General features: G+C 33.6%; 3 protein-coding genes across 3 annotated transcripts; all 3 read left to right on the forward strand.

The window, feature by feature from the left end:
• Positions 1-9636: 9636 nt before the first annotated feature.
• Oseg1 (intraflagellar transport protein Oseg1) lies at positions 9637-15107 on the forward strand. Its single transcript, XM_069047585.1, has 15 exons — positions 9637-9873; positions 9933-10719; positions 10776-10973; positions 11079-11360; positions 11413-11842; positions 11893-12020; positions 12073-12234; positions 12314-12471; positions 12521-12795; positions 12846-12990; positions 13069-13263; positions 13326-13600; positions 13652-13851; positions 14674-14844; positions 14900-15107. Exons 1-15 carry the CDS (start codon positions 9815-9817, stop codon positions 15014-15016), a joined length of 3582 nt encoding a protein of 1193 aa, XP_068903686.1. The 5' UTR covers positions 9637-9814; the 3' UTR covers positions 15017-15107.
• Positions 15108-19570: 4463 nt separating this feature from the next.
• On the forward strand, positions 19571-20617 carry RpL28 (ribosomal protein L28). Its single transcript, XM_069054350.1, has 5 exons — positions 19571-19633; positions 19884-19976; positions 20150-20278; positions 20333-20446; positions 20499-20617. Exons 2-5 carry the CDS (start codon positions 19890-19892, stop codon positions 20580-20582), a joined length of 414 nt encoding a protein of 137 aa, XP_068910451.1. The 5' UTR covers positions 19571-19633; positions 19884-19889; the 3' UTR covers positions 20583-20617.
• Positions 20618-21582: 965 nt separating this feature from the next.
• Samtor (S-adenosylmethionine sensor upstream of TORC1) lies at positions 21583-22808 on the forward strand. The gene is made up of 2 exons (XM_069059224.1): positions 21583-22136; positions 22194-22808. The coding sequence occupies exons 1-2, from the start codon at positions 21692-21694 to the stop codon at positions 22787-22789; spliced, it is 1041 nt and encodes a 346-aa protein (XP_068915325.1). The 5' UTR covers positions 21583-21691; the 3' UTR covers positions 22790-22808.
• Positions 22809-22883: the final 75 nt, after the last annotated feature.

Consider the following 22883-nt stretch of genomic DNA (forward strand, 5'->3'; position numbering starts at 1 on the left):
TTGTCAATTTATTGTCTTGTTCAGACAGCTAAATAATTAGGAGGATGGTTTTATGTGTAAAGTACTAGCGACAATAGAGACTGCAGCTAGCAGATGCGAGAACTGGTGAGTTAACAGATGCAGGTATTGTTTGTGCAGCAAAGCGAGAAACTCAGGATTAAATCGCATTGACTGGATGCGAGATCAACAAGTTTGACACATTAGGCAGACTCCTAACTCAGTAATAACTCTAGTGCAGACGTTGTATACCCGTCTACGTAAATATATTATGATTCTTGTGTATCTATGTTAAATATTCAAATCATGTATTTATTACTACTACCTATATAAATTTCAATATGTATTGAAGTCAGTAAGGAAAATATGAGATTAACCATGTGAGATGTTAATTTGTTTAGATAGTCTAGCTCTAGAGGATACGGGATTCAATGTAGGAGGAATGTAAAAAAAATATCTAATTAATGAAAAACATCAGTGCTGTATCAAAAGATATCGTATGATCAAAAAGTTTTTGAATCAGAGTTGCCGTGGGATTAACAAGCTATAGTATAATTCAGAATAAGTGGCATCGCGGTAGGCGTTGATTCTCTAAAGTGAGCTTTATGTTATGTCAAAAAATTTAGTAAACATGTGAAACCGTCATTACTTTATTCTGAGGTTATACGTTACATAATTTTAACATGGTTTTCACCCACAGCAGAGATAACCCCCAGACAAATAATACACTTTTCATAAATGAAACAAGGAAATTCCAAATACTTATAACAAGAAAATAAACACAAAACGATTCCAATGATAATATCAAGGCCAAATTAAAAGCGAAGGTTACCAACAGCATCGAAACTAGGGTATTATTAGCAAGAGTCTTGCTGCCAACGTAAATTTGAATTTCCAAAGCCTACCGCGATGCTACTTATTCTGAATTATAATATATCTATGAAATTATTTATTTCAATTATTTTTGACATTTACTTGACAACTTTCAAGTTAGCAGGTTATAATTCAAAATATTTCAAAGAGAACATAATCATACTACAGTATTGGAGATCGTGGTGAAAATGGTAATTGGGTTTATTTGTCTCGTTTATGTTTAAATGAGTCCCGTGACTTTGAAGTACAATAAAAACTGCGGCCAGTAGAAGTAAATAATTCTATAGATGGTTTTACATTTCATTGCTATCGCGATCTAACAGTTATTTATGTATTAAGGGCGTAATGAAGGCGTTTGTGGCCCGCGGCGTGACATTAGGGCTCGAGACGTCAGTCGAGAGCCATAACACGCTAGGATCACAAACGGTAATTATGCCCGTGGTACATACAAAATTTTATGTCCGGTCGAAGTTTTGAATTCTATAATAATTTAGGTAGATTCAATTTTAAAATAACGACACAAAAATCAGGAAGGTGGAATAAGCCAGTTATTATTATTACTGTAGTAACGGTATAAACAAGGGCGGCAAAAACTTTTATTTTTCACTTTAGTATGTATAATTGCATGATAACTCCTAGGATACGAAATACGTAAACATGTCCATAACAACCGGGGAATAATAACAGGGCGTAATAAGAATAAGCGGGCGTAATGAATTCATAACGCCCTCATCAATTCATAATTGCAAAGATGCCAATTTTTTTTTAAGAACACGTATAATGAAAAATAAAATCTTGTATGCACCACGGCGTCACCAAATGATTACGCCCATCGAACGATATCCATCTCTCGGTGCATAAATAGCTATTACAGCCCTAGGCTATAATATACTGAATTACGCCCTAAAAACTAGTCCATAAGTAGGCAAAAATCGCCCGATCGGATATAAAGACTTTTTGATCATACGATATCTACATAGATTGGGCGCTGGCTGGTTGCAAAATAAAAAATGGTTGGAAAGTTTTTACCGTAAGAAGTTTTGACTACTGCAAAAAGGAGACTCTAAGATTGAATTGAAAACGAATTAAAATCGGAAGAACAAGATTTTCTTGGTTGAGTCTGCTTAGGAACAACTAGTGGAACTGATCACTGATCAGTGTTCAGACTAAAAAGTAAATTCGAAATTACGTACAGGTATAAAAAAAATAAAACGCGTTTTTCAATAAGGCAAGAAGTTACGATTCGTGTTCCCCTCCTGGAAATTGAAAATTTTAAAGGAAGCTTGTGATAAGTGATGGTTTTTATGAGGTGGATACAAAACACGATACATTTACTTGTAAGTGTATCGTGGGTACAAAATAATATATTCTAAAGCAGTCCTACAAAGATCACAATTCAGTATTCACAATGTGCAACGCCGGATAATGTACGAATGGATTTCAGTCTTGTCTGAAAAGTAGAATTGTTTGTGATCCAAACATATTCTTGTGCTATTTATTATAATAAATAAATCAGATATAATAACAGGTTAGGTACATGTTGCCGGGTGTAATAGCTATTTTAAATATTCGTCCTGTTGTCATAAATTAAAATTTTCTCTGCGTGATTACGTTCACTGCCAACAAAACTTCAATAATACATTGAAATGTTTAAAATCAAAGCCTGCATTTTAATAATAATAATTCATTAGTTAATTTTTCTCCAATATACCTTTCATCGTATTTGTATTTCCAAAGCTATCCACAAAATCCTATTGAATAGGAATGACGTTACTGTCAGAGAATATCTAAACTAATGGTGGTAAAACAAAAATTGGTGGGATAAAAATAACATATGGTCAAATTTATCTTCAGAACGGTTTGACCGAATCGAATGTTGTACCGTGTATGGGCATTTTGATTTGCAGATCGCGTCTGAACCGACTATCGAATATGATCTGTATGGCAACGTATTCGGTCACGCAAGACACAAATCTGTGACAAATAAATATAATCGACTGAATAATCCGCAGACCTAACTGATCGTCTATGGTACCCTTAACAGCTCTATTCTCTACTTCTGCAAACTTCAGCTCATTCATAAACTACTAACTTCACACATAGGTACCTTGTCCACATGCAGCTACATCTATTTTATGCAATTTCACGGATGCATTTACTAGACCGCCGTGATTTACTTCATAATTTCCTATGCAGTTCGGACTCCTTTAATCTACATGAATTCATCAATAACATTTCACAATTTAGGGACAAATTGTAGATTAAAGTACGAGGGGGTATCGATAAGTTTCTAGCCTATAATGAAAGCAACTACATATTTTCAAAATACCTAATATTTAGTTCAACACAATCACCCATCAGCTTTATGCACTTAATACAACGTTCACAAAATAAGTCCATCCCCCTAAAAAATATGTATTCGCTTTCTTGGCTTGCAAACGATATGTCCAGAGCATCGATTACCATCTCTTTCAACGAACGTCGATCTTTATATTTTAAAGACTTTCTTGAGCTTTGAAAATACGTAATAAGCAACAAGCTAACTCAGGAGAATATACTGGACGGTCGACAATTTTCAATTTAAAACCGAAGCAGGTGTATTGTCTTGCAGTGCAACAAGCAGGTGCATTGTCTTGTAGAAACAACGCACCTTTAGAAAGTTTTCCGTAACATATTTTCACAATTTTGGTTCGAAGTTTTGTTAACAAAGAACAGTAATAATCTCCCTTCATCTATTTACCTTGCTGCATGTAATATCAGTGAAAATTACTCCCTCTTTATTCTTTAATTTCTGGGTCATAATGATGAACCCAAGTTTTATCTATTGTAGCTATAAGGTCCAACTATCTTCAAATTGGCTGCAAATGGATCTAAATGTTGTCACCCTCATTCGCTGTTGATCAGTATTCAATCATTTGAGTATCCATTTTCTTAATAATTTTCTTTTCTCATACCCTGTTCATTGTTAATGATAAAAGCGCGTTTATATGCGATGTTCAATATCTCGGATATTTATTTTTTAACGATTCATCGATTTTTCAAAATCATAGCATAGACAACATCGACGTTTTATGTTGTTCATGCAGAAATCGGTACGGTCTTTCAGCTCTCTGCACGTCTTTAGTTTTTTTTTTGCCCCTAATAAACGTCGTAACCCAGTTTTTTATGGTAAACTAGCATGTCATCAAAAATTTCTTTATCAGAAGGGCCAATAAGAAAATGTCAGAAAGAAGGAACTGAGCCCATGATTTATTTCCCTCTCTTTCTGTACAATTTAGATGCGCAGTCGTACATTAGCAGTCCAGTATCTATATGTCGATGGTTTTTACTTTGCAGACACGGACGAGTGGTGCGTTTACAATCGACTCTTCAACGCCAACTTTGAGGATAAATTTAAATGAACCCCGATATTTACCAATGTTTATATTTAAATTGCCATGGCATTTACCTACTTTTGTTTATTATAGAAATGACCAATGCTAGAGATATTTTCATATTTGGTGGCGGAAACAAAAGACTGAGAAATGTCACAAATTTGTATTGTCAGTGTCAAATTTCTCAAAGACGTTCGTGATTTCGACAGAAATGCAGCAAATTGGCAATAAGAAAGTTATTCATCGTCGAACCAGAGAAATAATTTGTAATACGTTTGATTATATGAGAATAACTTTTCCTTTTGAAGCACTGACAAAAATTGTTTCCTTAGAATTTGTTTTTTCAATCTATTTAGCGAAAATTTAAATTTACCTAGACATTCCTTTTTACGGCGTTTATGAGAAATTTGACACTGACAATACATTTTTGTGACATTTCTCAGTCTTTTGTTTCCGCCACCAAATATGAAAATACCTCTAACTAATTATTAATACATTCTCGTACATGCTTGTACTGTCGCGAGCAATAAATTTTAGTCGTCAATGTCATTTCAAAATTTGATAAGATTGTCACAAATTTAAAAAAATGATTCTTCAAAAACTAGATTAAAAAGAACAATTTATTTTCGTGGTTAAACTTTACTAAATACACAACAAATAAATCCGTACACAATGGAAATATTGCTTTGCATACTTTATTACAACTGCGCTAATGGAACGTTGTGGTTAATTCAATGAATATAAAACTTTTGGTCTAGGGTTGGAACAGTAACAATGTCGTTCAGCTGTTTATAATCATTAATCTACATATGAGGATTCTATTCTGACGCTAATAGATAGACCTAACCCTAAGTCAAGTATATCTTGTAACAATGTAGGATGTTTAATGATGCATTTTTCGTTTCGATTTTTCAGTTGAATCCCTAGTTTCAGATTAAATTTATGCTAATTTTTTATTTAACGCGGATTTGCATGAAGAATTTAGATCTTATGCAATTAACAAAATCTTTTATTAAAAAAATCTCCCAATAAATTTTAAAATAACTGTCCATATTGCAAATTCTATGGAGGAATCGTAGTGTAATATCATGCGTTCATTTAAATTTATCCTCAAAGTTGGCGTTGGAGAGTCGCCGTTCGTTAGTCTCGCTAAAACTCAAAAGCGGCTTGACCGATTTGAATATTTATTTTTTTCTTTTGTTCGCTTTAATACAGGGGTGGTTTAAAAAGAAAAAAAAAATTGGAAAAGTTGCCTGGAAAATTGGAAAATTCGGGAAAAACTGAAAGTGCTTTTTTCTATGGGAACGGCTGGAACGATTTGGCTAATTTTTTTTTAATGTTCGTAATAATCCGTATGAGGTTTTTATGTAAAGAAAAACTGAAAAAGTTGCCCGGAAAATTGGAAAATTCGGGAAAATTGAAAGTGCTCTTTGTGATGGATATGCATAATTATTTTTTTGTTTTGTTCGTTATAGTCGTGAAAAAGTTTTCAGAAAAAAAAAATCGGGACAATTACAAAGGAAAGTCGAAAAATTCGGGCAAACTGCAAAAATTATAATTTTTGTATGCATTCTCGATCATAACTGACAATAGGAGCTACATATTTGCTTGATGCTTTTTTTTTGTTTTCAATTGAAAAAAAAATCTCGAAGATTTGAAGAAAAATCTGGAAAAACTCAATCCAGTAAATTAAAATAAAATTACATTTGCCTTTACTTTTGTGTTGTTTCGCGATCTGTCCAACAAATGTAGTACATACATAGTTATTTTATTTCTATTCCAATTTATTTGCCTACATGCACAAATGTCATTTGACAGCTGATTGTGAAATTGGGAATCAAACCAATCGGATTGTGATTCAAAATAATTGTGGATAAATCTGGCAACTATGTACGAAAATTTATGTGGCAACTGTGTGAGTAGGATAGAGTTGACATTTCTTTGACAGTTCATAGTCGCGCAATTTTGAAAGTTATCAAATCAATGTGTAATGGAATTTAAAAAATCAAATGCACGCTTATGAAATGTCATACAAATGTCAACTCTATCCCATTCACACAGTTGCCACATACATTTTCGTACATAGTTGCAATACTTATTCACAATCATTTTGAATCACCCAACAAATCTGCTTCAGATTCATTGTGATTTCAAATTTAATGGAAGAAAATAAATCATTTGTTTGGACATGAAATTCTGACTTAATTAAATTGTGACTTAAATTCTGGAACAAAACCGCATGGTTCCAACTCGATCACATTCCAGGCACATCACACATTTCCAGCATTTCAGCAGTGTAGAATACTGCCGATAGAATTCATCTCCCATGTAAAATTCCTCATTTTTACTTTGTTTACACATTTCCAATAGCTTTTCACAAATTCACTAAACGATTACAAACAAATTTGGATATTGAAATTTGGACAAGACAACGTCTGTCGGGTCAGCTAGTATTTTCTATTTTGTAAAAAGTAAGTGAAAGCAAAACTGTTGTTGTGGTACATACATACAATGAACTTTGAAAATTTAAATATTAATACATCTCAAATAAACTGAAAATAAATAAGCCTTGCCCAAGCTCTTTCAGTATTTATTAACTGAGCCTGATTCAGATATCTTCAGTCAAATATGTATATTAAATTGACTTTACTTATAATTATAAACTTATAATGGTTATGATGCCAAAACGCATTAATTTGTGATGAAAAATTTGTTCAGATTAATAATTAATTTTTGTAATATTTATTACCTATCCGTAGATTTTGATTAAACAGATTTATAAATAATTCCAGATCGAACTATTTAGATAAAATTATCGGCATCATCTACTTGTATGCTAACAGTTTTGTTGTAGCTTACATGAATAATGAATGTGTCAATAGTAAGCACTTTTAGAATCAATTAAAATTTTATTGTTGACCATATCAGTGGAGCCTGCTGTAGCCATGCTAATTTAATTAATAATTAATTAGAAGAAAGAAAGAGAATTTTCGTAAACTCATATGAAGTGTTCGGTATTTATAAATTATAATAGCCATTATATAATGGTTTTTTGTCCATTTTAAATTCTGAACTCAAATTTAACGATCTAGACCAGTATGGTAAGTAGCCACATATAAAAAACCATCTATGTACGTATACGTTAAAAAAGGCAATTAAAAGCCGCCAGAATTTAGACGAGACATTTAGAGAAAAACATAAACAGACACGTTTTGGTAAAAAAACAAATGTGCTTTTTCATTTTTTTCGTTTATTTACGGCCAACTTTAGGGGTTGTTTTCTGAGAGCACTAATATTGTGCGAAGTGTTAAATTACAAAAGACTTTGGAAAGGCGACACTTATAAAATACCACCGAGCAAAATTGGTACGGTCGAATTATTCAGGAAAATCTTCCTCGTGCACTCTGCAAATTTTAATTTATCCTGAAAAGTTTCTATAAAATTACATGTGTGTACTTACATATCGTACTCGATATTATTTTCGCGAAATAAAACAGTTGCTCTAGTAAATCGAATTAGTTTCAAAGTTTGCGTTAATTCCAATCATTAGGAGCAAACCCTATTTCGATATAACGTTCCTCTACCCAGTGACTGGGTAGATTAAGCCATGTACGGGTTAATTAGAGGTTTTACTGGAACGAAAAATGTATATCCATATAATTAAATATGTAAATACCAAAATTTTCCTGAGAATAAACTGTTGGAAAACCACTCCAAATTATTTAGATGTGTATTAATAAAAACTAAGCAGGATTTGTAATGACTTGTTAAGAAAGCATTATGCATAATTATTATCTGAAATTGCCATCTCTGTACAAAACTCTTGACCTTCAAACCACGATTATACAAGAATGTTTATTTTATTCAAATTAAAAACCTGGCGTTTTTTTTTATATGGAGTGCTCCAATTATACTTCTCTGGTGTGTGTAGTTGCAATACAACATATACATACGTAACAAAAAGGTGGAAATACTTTTAATTGTTTTGCAGAGGAAATGACAAATTTATTTAAATATTCGGCGAGAGGTGAGCATACCTACATGTCCGCTGTCTCACTGAGCCTAAATATTTAAGCTCTGTTTGTTGCAGGGTTATTTAAACTGAAACATGGCTTGGCTAATAAAATAAACATTTCGAAAATAATTCCGAACCCTCAAAATGTTACTGAACACTGCTCTCGTTTTAAAATAAAAATTATTTTCTGAGTGATACCGACTTGAAAACAAACTATGTACTTTATACAAGCCGAACGTTGGCACCTGAATTTCGTCATCCAGATTTGCATGTCGAATCAAAAGTATCGAATTTTACGATTGTTCTTTAATAAGCTGGTCCTTCAGAAGCTTGTTTCAGCTATTGAATTTCAATTTAAAAGAAGTACTGATTTATGACAGTAGTAGTAGTAGTTGTAAATCCCATTATTCCCTCTTGGGACATAGGGTAGTTACGAATTGCTGCCACTTCTGTCTTTCCTTGGCTATACAGACTGATTTACGTAAGTTTCCGACCCTAAAGAAATTTAAATGCAGCCAGCAATACGTCTCATTTAGAAAAAATTTAAAATGGCAGTAATCGACAATATCGAAACTGACAATTCTTCTTTGGCAATTGCTATTCCTTCTCTTTTTATATTCAATTTTTATTTATTCTAAATGATTATAGTCCAAGTTGGCGTAAAAACTGAATGTAAAATGTCTGGCTGTCGCTCCATATAAAAATTTTCAAAATAATAAAGTGAATACACACAGAGGAGTTAAACAACTCAGTATTGTTAGATTCAATCGTTAATTTAAAAAGTAATAAATAAAATTCTCATCACCGTACTTTTCACCTAAAAATGACGATGACAGTGACGAAAATTGACAGTTCACAGTGAGGCGGCAAAAATTTTATTACATGGGCATGGCTTGCTTCGACTATAATCATTTAGAATAACCCTGTATAAAAGGCACGTATTTACTTCCTATCATCTTCAAAATTAGCGATCTAATCGTCAAATGGATTTGTAAAGGACAATTTCATTTTATCTTTGGCACAACAGGAACGTGAGTTAATTGTGGCCTGAGGGAATACTAATTAAATATCTCAATTATTAGGATTAAGATAGCAAAATGATCGTTTAATTCAATTTTAAAATGTATGGAATATTAGACAAATACAAATTCCAGATGTTCAGAAATCCTAAAGACTGAAAGTTCATTTAATTTGAATTGTTAGGAAGGGAGAATTAAAATATTTTTTACGAGATGGAGGCATTAGAATTGATAATACAAGTAATTATAAAAAATAAAGTTTATTTTCAGTTTCAATAGAAAAATTAGGTGGATTTATTGCCGAACATGAAACCCAGTAGTTAGATAATTACGACACTTTCTTGTATTCTCGGTTGCATAATGCGTAGCTGTTACAGTGTCAACAGGTGTTGCCTAGGAAACAAAGTTTGTATGTATACAATCACAATTCCGACAATCATGTCTAATGTTAGTTGCAATATTTCAATTCCGGCGTAAATTTATAGCAAATGATATTTTTTTTCGTGTATTTGTGTTAATAATATATTTTTGTGAAAATGCGTTCCGTACCAAAATGGGCCGACAAAGTGCAAGACAACGACAAAAAGGGTCAAACGTGAGTAGACACATCTTCTACCAAGTATAAAAGTAACAAAGAACATAATTTCTTTTCAGTATTTATGATTTATGTTTTAATCCAGAAGGTACACAGTTAATAGTAGCAAGTGGCAATCACGTTTTAGTTTATGATACTTGTGATGGTAGTCTAATTCAAACTTTAAAGGGGCACAAAGACAAAGTCCACTGTGTTTCGTATGCCAAAAACGGTTTAAAATTTGCAAGTGGTAGCGCGGACAAGACTGTAATAATATGGTCGAGTAAACTTGAAGGGTTGTTGAAGTATAGTCACGGTGATTCAGTCCAGTGCATCTTGTTCAATCCTTTGTCGCATCAACTTGCCTCATGTGCCCTCACAGATTTTGCGTTTTGGAGCTCTGAGCAAAAAGCTGTTCAAAAACATAAAACCAATATAAAGATTAACGCCTGCTCGTGGACAAACGACGGTCAGTATCTAGCGTTAGGTCTCAATAATGGAGTCATTTCGATACGAAACAAGTTGGGGGAAGAGAAAGGCAGAATTGAGCGTTCTAATAACGCCGCGATTTGGGCTCTCTCCTGGAGTACTTATAAAGACGATCAAACTGACACTCTTTGTGTTACTGACTGGAATAAGACGTTGTCGTTCTACACTTTAGGTGGTAAATTAGTAGGGAAAGAACGAAATATTGGATATGAGGCTTTGAAAGTCAATTATTTCCCTAAAGGCGAATATATTTTGATTAGCGGTTTAAATAAAGCCTGCGTTATGTACACTCGCGACGGCATTAAACTTGATGTGATTGGTGACCAACAAAATGCTTGGGTGTGGTGTTGTGCAGCTCACCCAAATGGTAATTTTGTTGTAAGTGGGAACCCGTTTGAAAGAATTGCTCCTGTCTATTGTGGATTCATTTTTAGGCCATGGGGTGTCAAGATGGAACCATAGCTTATTATCAGTTAATTTTCAACACGGTCCATGGGTTGTACAAGGAGAGATACGCATTTAGAGAAAACATGACAGATGTTATCATACAGCATCTCATCACAGAGCAGAAAGTTAGAATTAAATGCAGAGATTTGATAAAGAAAATTGCTATTTTCAAGCACCGGCTTGCCGTGAGTCTTACTTATTACATTTAATCAATGTTCTAATTCAGTAAAAAAAATATTTGGAATTCATTTTAAAATATTTTGTTGATTTAATTCCTTGCGAACCTGTAGGTGCAACTGCCCGAGAGAGTGGTCATTTATGAATTATACTCCAATGACGCAAACGATATGCACTACAGAGCAAAAGAAAAGATCACTCAAAAACTGGAGTGCAGCCTTTTGGTGGTGTGCACAGAGCATTTGGTCGTGTGTCAGGAGAAAAAATTGCAGAGCATGTTTTTCTCTGGCCAAAACGAGAAAGAATGGAATTTTGACAGTCCCATTCGGTATATCAAAATAATTGGGGGACCTCCTGGCAAAGAAGGGCTCATTCTGGGTCTCAAAAACGGTCAAGTTAGTACCACTTTCATCTTACGATAACTCTTAGTAATTTTTTTTTCTTCAGGTTTGGGAGGTTCATTTAGATAATATCCACCCCCTGCTTAAAGTCACAGTCAGTGATGGAATCAGATGTTTAGATTTAAGTCAGAAAAAACAAAAGCTAGCAGTGGTCGACGAAACTGGTCTGCTTCAAGTTTTCCACGCAAAGACCGGCGAACTGTACTACCAAGAACCTGGCACCAACAGCGTCGCTTTTAATAATTTGTACGAAGACATGATTGCTTTTAGCGGAAACGGGTCTTTGGCAATCAAAGTGTTGGATTTTCCAGCTCATCGGCAAAAAATGATGGGGTTTGTTGTGGGTCTGTCAGGAGCCAAAGTGTTTTGCTTAAATGGTTCGTCGATGGTGACACTTGAGTTGCCTTTGAGCGCACCTATGTATCAATATATCGATAAGAAAATGTACGAGGAAGCGTACAAAGTTGCTTGTTTAGGTTTTAATGAAACACGTGTGCAAATCAAGAGTTTAAAGATTGGTTCGTAGGAGTGACTGATGGCGACTGGGAGGAACTGGGACACGCGGCTTTAGAATCCCTCGAATTTGAAATTGCCAGATTGGCTTTCATCAAATTACAAGATTTTTCGTATTTGGAGCTGATACAAGATTTACAAGTGGGTGTTTGTTGTATGAGAATTGAATTAAATCACTGGTGTGATGTTCCAGGAGCAACAAAAGAAAGGTGATACGAACCGCGATGCTATGATCGGTGATATTTATGCTCACAGAGGGAGACTGAAAGAGGCCGCGAGATTGTATCAGAAATCTGGACAGGAACATAAAGCTCTGACGATGTACACGGATCTGAGAATGTTCGATTTGGCACAGGTATAGACGACAGGGTGAATTGTTTCGGTTTTAAAAGTTTTTAAGCGTCAATAAATGAATCACATTAGAATTGTTCCAGGAATATTTGGGCTCCAGCGACAACACTGACTTGATTCGCCAAAAAGCGGATTGGGCCAAAAATATAAACGAGCACAAAGCGGCTGCGGAAATGTACTTGTCCGTAGGAGACACCCAATCGGCGATCGACATTTATGGAGAGAAAGGATGGGTGGACCAGTAATCACGTCACATTTTCTTTTTTCCTTCATATAGTTTTATATTTCAGATTAACGGAACTCGGAAGACGTTTAGATAAAGCCGAAAGATCGTCTTTATTGGCCATCGCTGAACACCTTAAACGTCTAAATCAGGCATCTTTTGCGGCGGAAATTTATCGGAGACTGGGCGATTCAGCGGCGGTTTTATCTTTACACGTGGAGGCCAAAGAATGGTCGCAAGCGTTTTCTTTGGTGCAAACTCAACCGCAGTATAAATCATTGGTTTATGTACCTTACGCGCACTGGTTGGCCGAAAATGACAAATTTGTTCAAGCTCAAAAAGGTTGATTCGATAAAATGTACATGTTGGTGTAACAATTCCTTTTACTGCAGCTTTTTACAAAGCCGGCAAACCTGAAGAGGCCTTCAAGGTGTTGCAACAACTTATAGAAAATGCCATAAGTGAATCCAGATTTCAAGACGCCGGTTATTATTACTGGATTGTGTCACGGCAGTTTTTAGACTTGGCCAAAGAAAAGTAATTCATATTTCAAACAATTTTTCTTATTTTGTATTAGATTTTATTATCTAGAATTTGTATAAATAATTGTTTTAGTGGCAGCCAGGAAGAGCTTTTAGAGAATTTTGAAAACAACGAACGCTTGGCTGGTATTTATTACGCCTTCCACGCTGTACATCGCTATTTGGAAGAACCTTTTACGTCGTACATGCCAGAAGCCCTTTTCAATATATCCAGATTTCTGATGACTGAAACCAGTCAGACCAGCAGACCTAGAGGAGTTTCTTTGTTGTATCTTTTTCATTGCATTAATCTAATAAACGAGTTTGTCGTTGTTCCTCAACTACCAACAGTGCAATTTTGTATTGTTTATCTAAACAGGCGAGAAAGTTGGGCGCCAATAAATTAGCCAAACAAATTTTGGACAAAATACAGACTCTCAAAATCCCACAAAAATTCCAAGAACAGGTAGAGATCGCAAGCATAGCAGCTAGAGCTCGTCCGTACAGCGATCCAGAGGAGTTGTTACCCATGTGTTATCGTTGTTCCACTTATAACCCTTTGGCTAGCGCTAGCAACAGATGCGTGAATTGTGGTCAAAAATTTGTACATTCGTACGTAAGTTTCGGTAAGTATTTGTTCATTTGGTTCGACACTCGCAAATGTTTCTTATTTGAAGAAATTTTACCGTTGGTGGAGTTTATGTTGCAAGAAGGCATAACAGATGTAGAAGCAGTTAGATTAATCGAAACTCCTCCCAGTGATGTAGTGAAGGGAGAAAATTGGAAACAAGAAATGTCTGAAGGTGGTGAAACTTTGCAACTCGATGTGGTGGAGGAGGAAAAAGATCCTTTCACAGCTAGGCTTGGTGGTTTTGAGGTCTGATCAATTAATCATTTGTATTCGTATTGTTTTTTTTTAAATTCAAATACTGATGTAATTTAATAAGGATTATACAGGGTGTAATCGAAATACACGGAATAATTTTAACCACGGGCTACTGGCTTCATGTAGAACTCGGAAAAAATATTTAAAAAATTCTATGTCAAAAAATAAATTGACATTTAATTTTTGGGGTACAGTTCGAGACACGGAATTTCGGGCATCACTGTCAATATACGTCAAAAAATGTAAAATAGGCTTATTATTATTAACCTCAATGACTGACATGCGACTGACATGAACAGAAAATAAATTTCAAAATTTGACTTTTGAATGTCACGTTGACAATAAAAAGTGATTTACATCGCAATTTTTTGAAGTGACAGAAAAATGATGCCCCGTGTCCCGAACTGTACAATTATTTATATGTAGTTGCTTTTAGTTTTCTACGTTGTCCCACAACCTCGTAGGTAAAATTTCGGCACATTTTTAAAATACACCCTTGTATATCATATTTTATAAAATGTACGCCAATGTACAATGTACATATTTATAAAACATGATATACAAGGGTGTATTTTAAAAATGTGCTGAAATTTTACCTGCGAGGTTGTGGGACAACGTAGAAGACTAATAGCAACTATAAAAAATTGTACTTCAAAAATTAAATGCCAATTTATTTTTTGACATAGAATTTTTTAAATATTTTTTCCGAGTTCTACATGAAGCTCGTGGTTAAAATAATTCCGTGTATTTCGATTACACCCTGTAGAATGCTACATGGTGAAACAACAGTTTTAAAAATATTTGTGTTTCTAGAGTGGCGCTGGAGATGGAAGTTATTTCCCTGTGACTGTCAACCGAAAAACACTTCTAGCAATGGAAAGTACTTCTGTACTTATTTGCAAGTGGAATCCGCCTTTGCGGTATCAGTTTTTCAAAAACTTGTTACCAGAGCTGCAAATAACAATGTGTTATTGTTGTTTCAAGGTACTTAAATTTAAAAAAAAATATAACACGAGTACGGATCAACATCTCATTTCAGGCATTTCATGTGGACGATTTTGAACTGCAACTGCTTCAAAAGGGTTATTGTCCTTTTTGTAGAGCACCACCAGAAAATTCTTTAAGTAGCGATTCTGCAGATGATTTGTTAGTGTAAGACAACTAAATTGTGTTAAATTTTTAATTGTTTCGCCACTTCAATTTCGAACACTTGTTTTTAATTTATAAAATAAATGATGTTGTTTTTTCGTGTTATTTACATTTCATAAATCAAAAAAAATTAATTAGCAACGTGGGTCAAATGCTATATTTTTTCAAAATTGTTTTTATTCTCGATCTATAGCGAAAGAATTTTTTAAATCAATTTATTAAAACAAAAAGGGATTTCAGTCAATTTCCATGACTTTGACGATTTAAGGACGAAGTTTATAACAAGTTTTAGCACAGTCCTTTAAGATTAACCTTGTGCTACGGCCGTCATCTTGGAAAGTGGAGGTTTCGGTTTTTTGTTTATTGCCTATCGTTGCAGGCAACAAATTGTATGTTGAGAGAAGACTTTTACTACAAAATTTTGAAAAAAACAATTCAAAATACGGATCAAAAAAGATTACCTAGGTAGGTACATTGTATTGCTTTGCTTTGCACATGAGAAAAATATTAGCGTTTCTCTCTGTTCCTGTTCGTGAATAATAATAATAAATCGTCTGTGGTGTACGAAACAAAGCCCCTCAAAATAGAGACACACCTGAAATATCTTTTACTCTTTCTATGTCCTATTTCAAAATTCTTATTGTCCTTTAAGAAGTATGTTGAATTTTTAATTTTCTGTCATTCATAAACGATGAGAATTTTTGTTAAGGTACCTAAGTAGGTACACACTTATTTGAACATTTTGCGCACATGAACGGTTTGCGCGTTTAAACCACACATGAGTGCTATTAATTAATGTTTAACACACCATCACGTGTAAAGTGTAAAGTCGTATGTAGTTAAGGATTTACTTCTTGTTCTTGTAAAGTGCAAAAAACAATAAGTGTGAAAACACGTAAAGCAAGTCTTTATATGCTCAAATCAGATTCAACTTCGAACACGCTTTTCTTGGACGTTCCAGATCTTGAGTTTGAGAACTAAATTTCTGAAGATCACGTAGCAGTTGAACACTGGCCGTAAATGTGCGGGAATCGGGAATTTCGCGGTGTGGAAATCGTTCTATCTACCAACGACGCGCTTCAGCCGCAATAATGACCAAAGCGTTTCCATACTTACTTTGTAAAGTTCATAATTTTCACAAAAATCAAAATGGCCAATTACTTTCACTCACAAATCAAACAAAAAAGATCTTTATTTGGTGTGGTTATTTCAACACCGATGATGACGTCGTAAACAACCCATTAGATTTGCTCGAAAAAAATGTAAAATTTTTATTACACAAAAACATTTTAACGTTATCTTTATTATTTATTTATTTATCTTTATTTAGCGTTATTATTCCATTAATTGGGTTGGGGTTGGGTAAATGTTAAGAATACCTATTTATATAGTTGTTTGCAGAAAAATTATAAATAAAATCTTGTTATTTGTTGCAATTTGTAGGTATCGGAGGTTAAAATTTATGAGTAAAATACCGGGTGATCAAGAAGGACTGTTTAAGTTGGCAGTATAATTGAGAAAATTTTGTGATTCGGTTATTTATAACACTGTAACTGAATATGTTTTGTTGGTTTATTTGACAAATATCTGATATAGGTATAGCATTAACGACAAGCCACCAACAACCGGAAGTTACTCCTGGGGTGCGTTCGGAAATGTGCTGTGGGAATAGGTAATGGTAAGGTAATGGTACACCCAAGGATTATGACGTCATTGCCGAGATGTGCCGCGGCAACATCACATTTGTGAACGGTTTGTTGCAATTTTGTGGTACTGGTAGGAGTGGGAGTTGTTCTATTGGGGGTTTCCATTTAAAAAAACTATCGATGATGTCATAACTCGGAAACAAATAACTGCTTGGAATTTTATTTTGTATTAAAATATGTATTTTTAAAAACTAAAATTGACCTGTCCAAAGATGAAAAAAATTTTGTTTCATTTTTAATGAATTTATTCCATACTTTTGCCGTTCACTGTATAAGCCTTTTAAAACAAATATAAACTGAAGAAAATTATATAAATCAAATAAACTTTTTAAAACAAATATTACATTATTTTACTCCGTTCAACCTATATTATTTTATTAAATTAGAAAAATATAGGTAAAGGCAAAAAAATCACCAAATTGGCAATACATAGTCCTTAGCGACTTAGCCACCCAGCTTATTATTGAGGCGCCAAAATGACGGTGAATTGACAGTTTATTATTATTATTGCGCATGTGCGGCAATTCTTCCCACACTCATGGAGCATGGTAACTTGGGAACACCGTCAGGCAATCACCCAAACAATTCTGAACGCATGACAGATGGCCATGTCTGCATTACCGGTAATTTACGAACGGCGCATGGCGACCTAGGTGCACCTGGGTACGATTTCTGAACGCACCCCTGTTATACGATTTAAAATACGATCCAGTGTCACCAACTTAAACAGTCCTTCTTGATCACCGCGTATAATCATAATATGTATAACAAGTGGTATGATTATTATCGATGATATTATGAGTGAAATGTCCTGCTTCAATTTCACGAATTTAATATCATCGATGATTGATTAATCATACTATAGGCTCTGCCATTTCTATTGAAACACCACCTGTTGGATTTTTTCTAAAATTTAGCAATGTGTAACAGGTTCGGTTGGTTGTAAAACGGCTTTTAGTGAGAAATTTGAAATTTTGACATTTTCTAGTTCCTAAAACGTCAAAGCAAATCACTGTCAAAATAAGTATGATAAATTGATAAATCAATGATCTAACTACACATTTAGCAATTATTTATCTCGTCGACGCATCGTTCATTCTTAATAAATATAATAATTTAATATAAATGTCAATAGAAATCTAAAAATTTTACGCCTGCGAATCCTACCACTACAAATGTGAGTGAGTGGTTTTTTGCGTGGTTATCTGTCGTGGTTAGTGTTCCTGCTGGAAGATGGAAGGTAAAACCCAAGGGAAACTCAAAGAATTTTAATCAATGAACAAGGAAATTACAAAATCAAAGGATTGGCGCCAGGTTTGGAATCTTGAAGGATTTCGCCTCTCAGGTGTGATTGGATAATTCTGTAGACGGTAATATCAGATACATATCTGGAAAAAGAAATTGGTATAATGGGGGTATATAGGCAATGTGGGATAAGATTGTAAGGATTAAAAAAAAAATCAGTTGTTTGAGGAACTCATAATTGAATGAATTGGGGAAAAGTTTAAGCAAAAAAATAATTAATTTTGGTTTATTTCAATGTACTTATATGTATTAAGTATTTTAATAAACTACACTTGCTGAAATGCTTTTTTTTATTGAATATTTCTTATACTGAAACCACAGAGGATCGACGAAACTAACACGTAACCTCACTTTTCTGCTGTTAAAGTTAAATGAGTTATAATAATTAATAACAAATAAAACTGCACTTAAAGTTTAGCTGAAGAGATGAAAATCAAAGTTACAATTAATTCCAATTTAGAACAATAATTTAAGGTGTCCCCTCAAGGCGCATGTGCCAAGTAGCGTGTGATAAAAAGTGCGGGATTTAATTTTGATGTTATACCTAAATGTTAGCAAATGTTAGTAAATACGTTCTAAGCTGAAGACGCTGACGCTTTTTAGAATGATAGAAAAACACCTTTTTTAACTTACGGAAAAGATTTCTGAAATTTCAACACAAATTTTTCCGACTGACCACATTGGGTGACTTAAATGCAGTTTATCATATAATTTAATAAGAGTTCTCTTCATGTCAGCACCCATAAGGACTCGTTTTTTTTTTCTATTTTGCTCTATTTTCGCGAAAAAACAATAAATTCTTGATAATTATTGGGTTATAATTGAATGAAAGACGCGTTGAGTCAAATATGACATGACATTCAACAAAAATCAAGATTGGCAATAATAGTCAAAAAATTACTAAACATATTTGCAGCGTTGCCAAACTGTCAATCAACAGGTGGTGTTTCAATAGAAATGGCAAAGCCTATACGTGTTATATTCGATGAGACAATATAATGAATGAAATACAAAATTATTCATTTATTTGTCAAATTGACAAATTTATTTCAATCAAAAATCGTAACGACGAAAGTAAATAAGAAAATATTTTTTTTGTTTTTCATAATCGCTGTGATAGCCATGCAACTAAGGACCTTTTACGCGTTTTCATTGGATCATTCATAATCACGTGATACATGAATTATATTGTCGTGTAAACATGAAATCGGAAGTATTTTTTGTATAAAATGCAACAATACCTAAGTAAAGCATGTAGAATTGTAAATGTAACTGCAGTACCTAACTCTCAAACATAAAAATTTATCAAATGCCCTTGCGGATAACGATCAAAGCCTCCATCCAAGCAAATATAGCAGAAAATACTAGAAGGTAGCTCTGTTAACTTTACTCTTCATCTGGTGGACGGTTAGTAATGATCTAAGATCATCCGTGCTAAGATCTAATCATTCAATCTAATAAACTCGACTTTATACTCTATGAACTATCCCACATTTAAAGTTTCCCGCAAATAACAGAGGGCGCCATCGTATTATCAATTTCATAGACAACAATTTCCACTTCCTCTTGTCAAAGTCCGCCATATTTTCTTTCTGCCAGTTTGTTGATTGCAGGTAGGTGCTTTTACAGATTATTCTTTCAAATAGCTAAATATATGTTTAAATGTGAATACGTATTGACTAATAAACATTTTTAACTTTGTATTTAGAGTTTCACATCAAAATGAAATGATTTTTTTAAGATTAACCTCAGTTTTGAAACTAGTAATAATTACCACGTGGAGTTGATCGTAATTGCAATTGCAAAAGCGTGTGTTAATGTTTTAAACCTTTTACGGTTATTTGTATGTGCATGTTTTTCCAGAGCACCATGTCTGCCCATTTAGTTTGGAGCATTATCCGGAACAACAACGCTTTTCTTTTGAAAAAGCGTAACATCGGCAAACCGTTCAGTACTGTAAGTACGTAATTTTTTCTCTTTATTCTGTAGGTATTAGATAGTTAATGATGATTTTTCCACCAAGATCGCTGAAAGTTGTGACGATTACTTTTTAAAACTGATTAAAATACTTTACATATCTAAATTATGAAGTATTGAAGAATGGTAATTAACATGTGATACGTTTTCAGGAACCAAATAATCTGACAAACTTAAGTTCGTACAGATATAATGGACTAGTCCACAAGAAAACTGTAGGCATTGTAGATGCCCCTGACAAAAAGGGTTTTACTGTTGTTTACAAAAAAGCCAATAAGCAGGTAATTAAAAGTCTGACAGTGTGTTAGTACATTATTAAACTTTTAACTGTCTAGAACAAGCCCAGACAAAATATTGTTAAAAGGACAATGAAGTCAGGACCTAGAAGGTCTTTGGCTAAATTGGAGAAACTCCTCAAGGCTAACAAGTACCGTACAGATTTGTCTAAAGTAAGTTTTAACTGTAATGTTTTACTCTTGTTTAACATGATTTTTTTTCAAGGCTGCCTTGCGTAGAGCTAGTGCCGTCCTCAGGTCGCAGAAGCCTCTACCAGCTAAGAAGCAAAAAGTAAAGAAACAGGAATAATTGTATCTTTAAATAAAATTCTTTATTATAATAAATGTATTTTTTGCGTTTGAAAATACCCTGAGTAGTATACAGGCTGTTTGATGAAAAACGCATCAACCCATAACTTTGTTATTTATTACCTGATTTCAATGAACAAAAAAATCAAAGATGGTTTTTCAAGCGCTACAAAACGGCCATAAAATGTTTTTTTTTTTGGCGTTATCTTCAATAGCTAACGATAGTTAACTTTTTTTTTTAAATGGACACGTAGTTTTTTAGACTTGGTCTGGTAAGGTTTTTTTTTCTGGATCTAATGTATTGAAAGTTATCATTTGGTTCATAGCTAACTGAAAAAAAAAAAAACATTTTTTTGTGGTTCAGCTTATAAAATTTTTAAGACTGCCGTGAAAAACAATCGGAATACAAAGTACGATAAATGTCATCTAAACGTCAGCTTAGAAGTTTTCATCTGCTTTTTTAAACTTTTTTTATTTAAGTATAAAATAACATTGTCAGTCATGCAGGATAGCAGTCATTTGACTATTATTTTATGTTCGAGTGTAATAAAAATCGTAATAACATAAATAATAATAAAAAAAAATTATTTTTTTTTATTATTATTTATGTTTTCCAAGAAAATAATAATAAAACTCTTCAAGATTGCACCTGAAAATTTTCAAACTCACACTTGACATTTGTTGCTATTTGTATTCCAATTGTTTTTCACGGCACACTTGAAAATTTCATAATAAACTGAACCACAATTAAAAATTGTTTTATTTTTTTTCAGTCAGCTATGAACCAAACGATAATTTTTAATACATCGTTAGATTAAAAAAAAAAAACTTTATCAGACTGAGCCTAAAAAACTACATGTGTCTATTAAAAAAAAAAAGTTGACTATCGTAAGCTACTGAAAATAACGCCAAAAAAAAATTATTTAATGGCTGCTTCGTAGCGCATGAAAAACCATATCTTCGGTTTTTTTGTTCATTGAAATCGGATAATAAATAAAAAAGTTATGGGTTGAGGCGTTTTTTTATCAAACAGCCTGTATTTTGATAGTTATTAAGGGGGTTATTCACGAAACCCATTAAAGCTTGATAAGACATTGTAAATTTAAAGCCATGACAGCTGATACTGTTGAATTGTATTTGCCGATTTGCAAATTATCTGGGTTTTGTGAATCTACTCAAAGATTAAACCTAACCTCAAAGTTTGTACAGCAAACAGTTTTTAAAAATGAGGTAACAAACAAATGTGGGATGGCATCATCTGAACATCTATTTTCATCACATTTTGTTAAATCTGTGCATCAACATCTACGAGATCAATCAAAAGTTTTGGGCGTGGAGGAAGCATGGCAAAAACATTGCGAAAACGAAGAAAACTTAAAGAAATATGCTTCAGCAATGCGAGACCTTGCAGATTATCATTGGGAGGAGAATTATAAGAAAAATGCGAAAGCTGTATCCAGGGTGCAATGGATCTACAACTTCTGTCAAAGATACTTTACGGAAGAGGAAATTTCAAAGCACCGACAACGAGAAACAGAAGTCGCTAATAAAATGAGTATGGAAATTGGTCAGTTTAATCTGGATTTAAAACTTGAAAAGTATCGACTTTTAGATGTGGGTAGTTGTTACAACCCTTTCAAAAAGTATAAATGTTTCGATGTTATTCCAGTAGACATTGCTCCTGCCACTAATGATGTTTACAAGTGTGATTTCTTAAACTTAAAATTGACTACTAGTGTTTGTGATGTAAATAGTTTAGAAATAAGGGAATTACAAGAACAGTCATTTGATGTAATTGTTTTCAGTTTGTTGTTAGAATATTTACCTTCACCACAACAAAGACATTTATGTTGTGAAAAAGCTTACTGTTTATTGAAAAGAGAAGGTATTCTAATTATTATCACCCCTGATTCAAAACATGTTGGGGCAAATGCGAAAATAATGAAGTCTTGGCGCTTTATTTTAGCAAAATTAGGGTTTTCTCGCATCAAATATGAAAAATTATCCTATCTGCATTGCATGGTATTTCGAAGAAGTTTGAGACCAGAGGTTGCCCAACGATGGGCCTCGTTACAGAACGCAGATCACTTTTATGATGAAATTGTTATCCCACAAGATTTTAAAAGGAGTGAACAATCCTCGACCGACACGAATTTCAACAACAGTTGCGATGTTAGTTTATTTCAAGAACTTGCATTTGGCGATTAAACGAACCTATGATTCCGAATTATTTATTTGAATTGCCCGCCTAGAATTAAATGCCTCAATGACATTTGAACCAAAGCAAAATTCCCCATGTTTA

Source organism: Tenebrio molitor, chromosome 1, assembly GCF_963966145.1.
Source record: "Tenebrio molitor chromosome 1, icTenMoli1.1, whole genome shotgun sequence".
NCBI classification, from domain to species: Eukaryota; Metazoa; Arthropoda; class Insecta; order Coleoptera; family Tenebrionidae; genus Tenebrio; species Tenebrio molitor.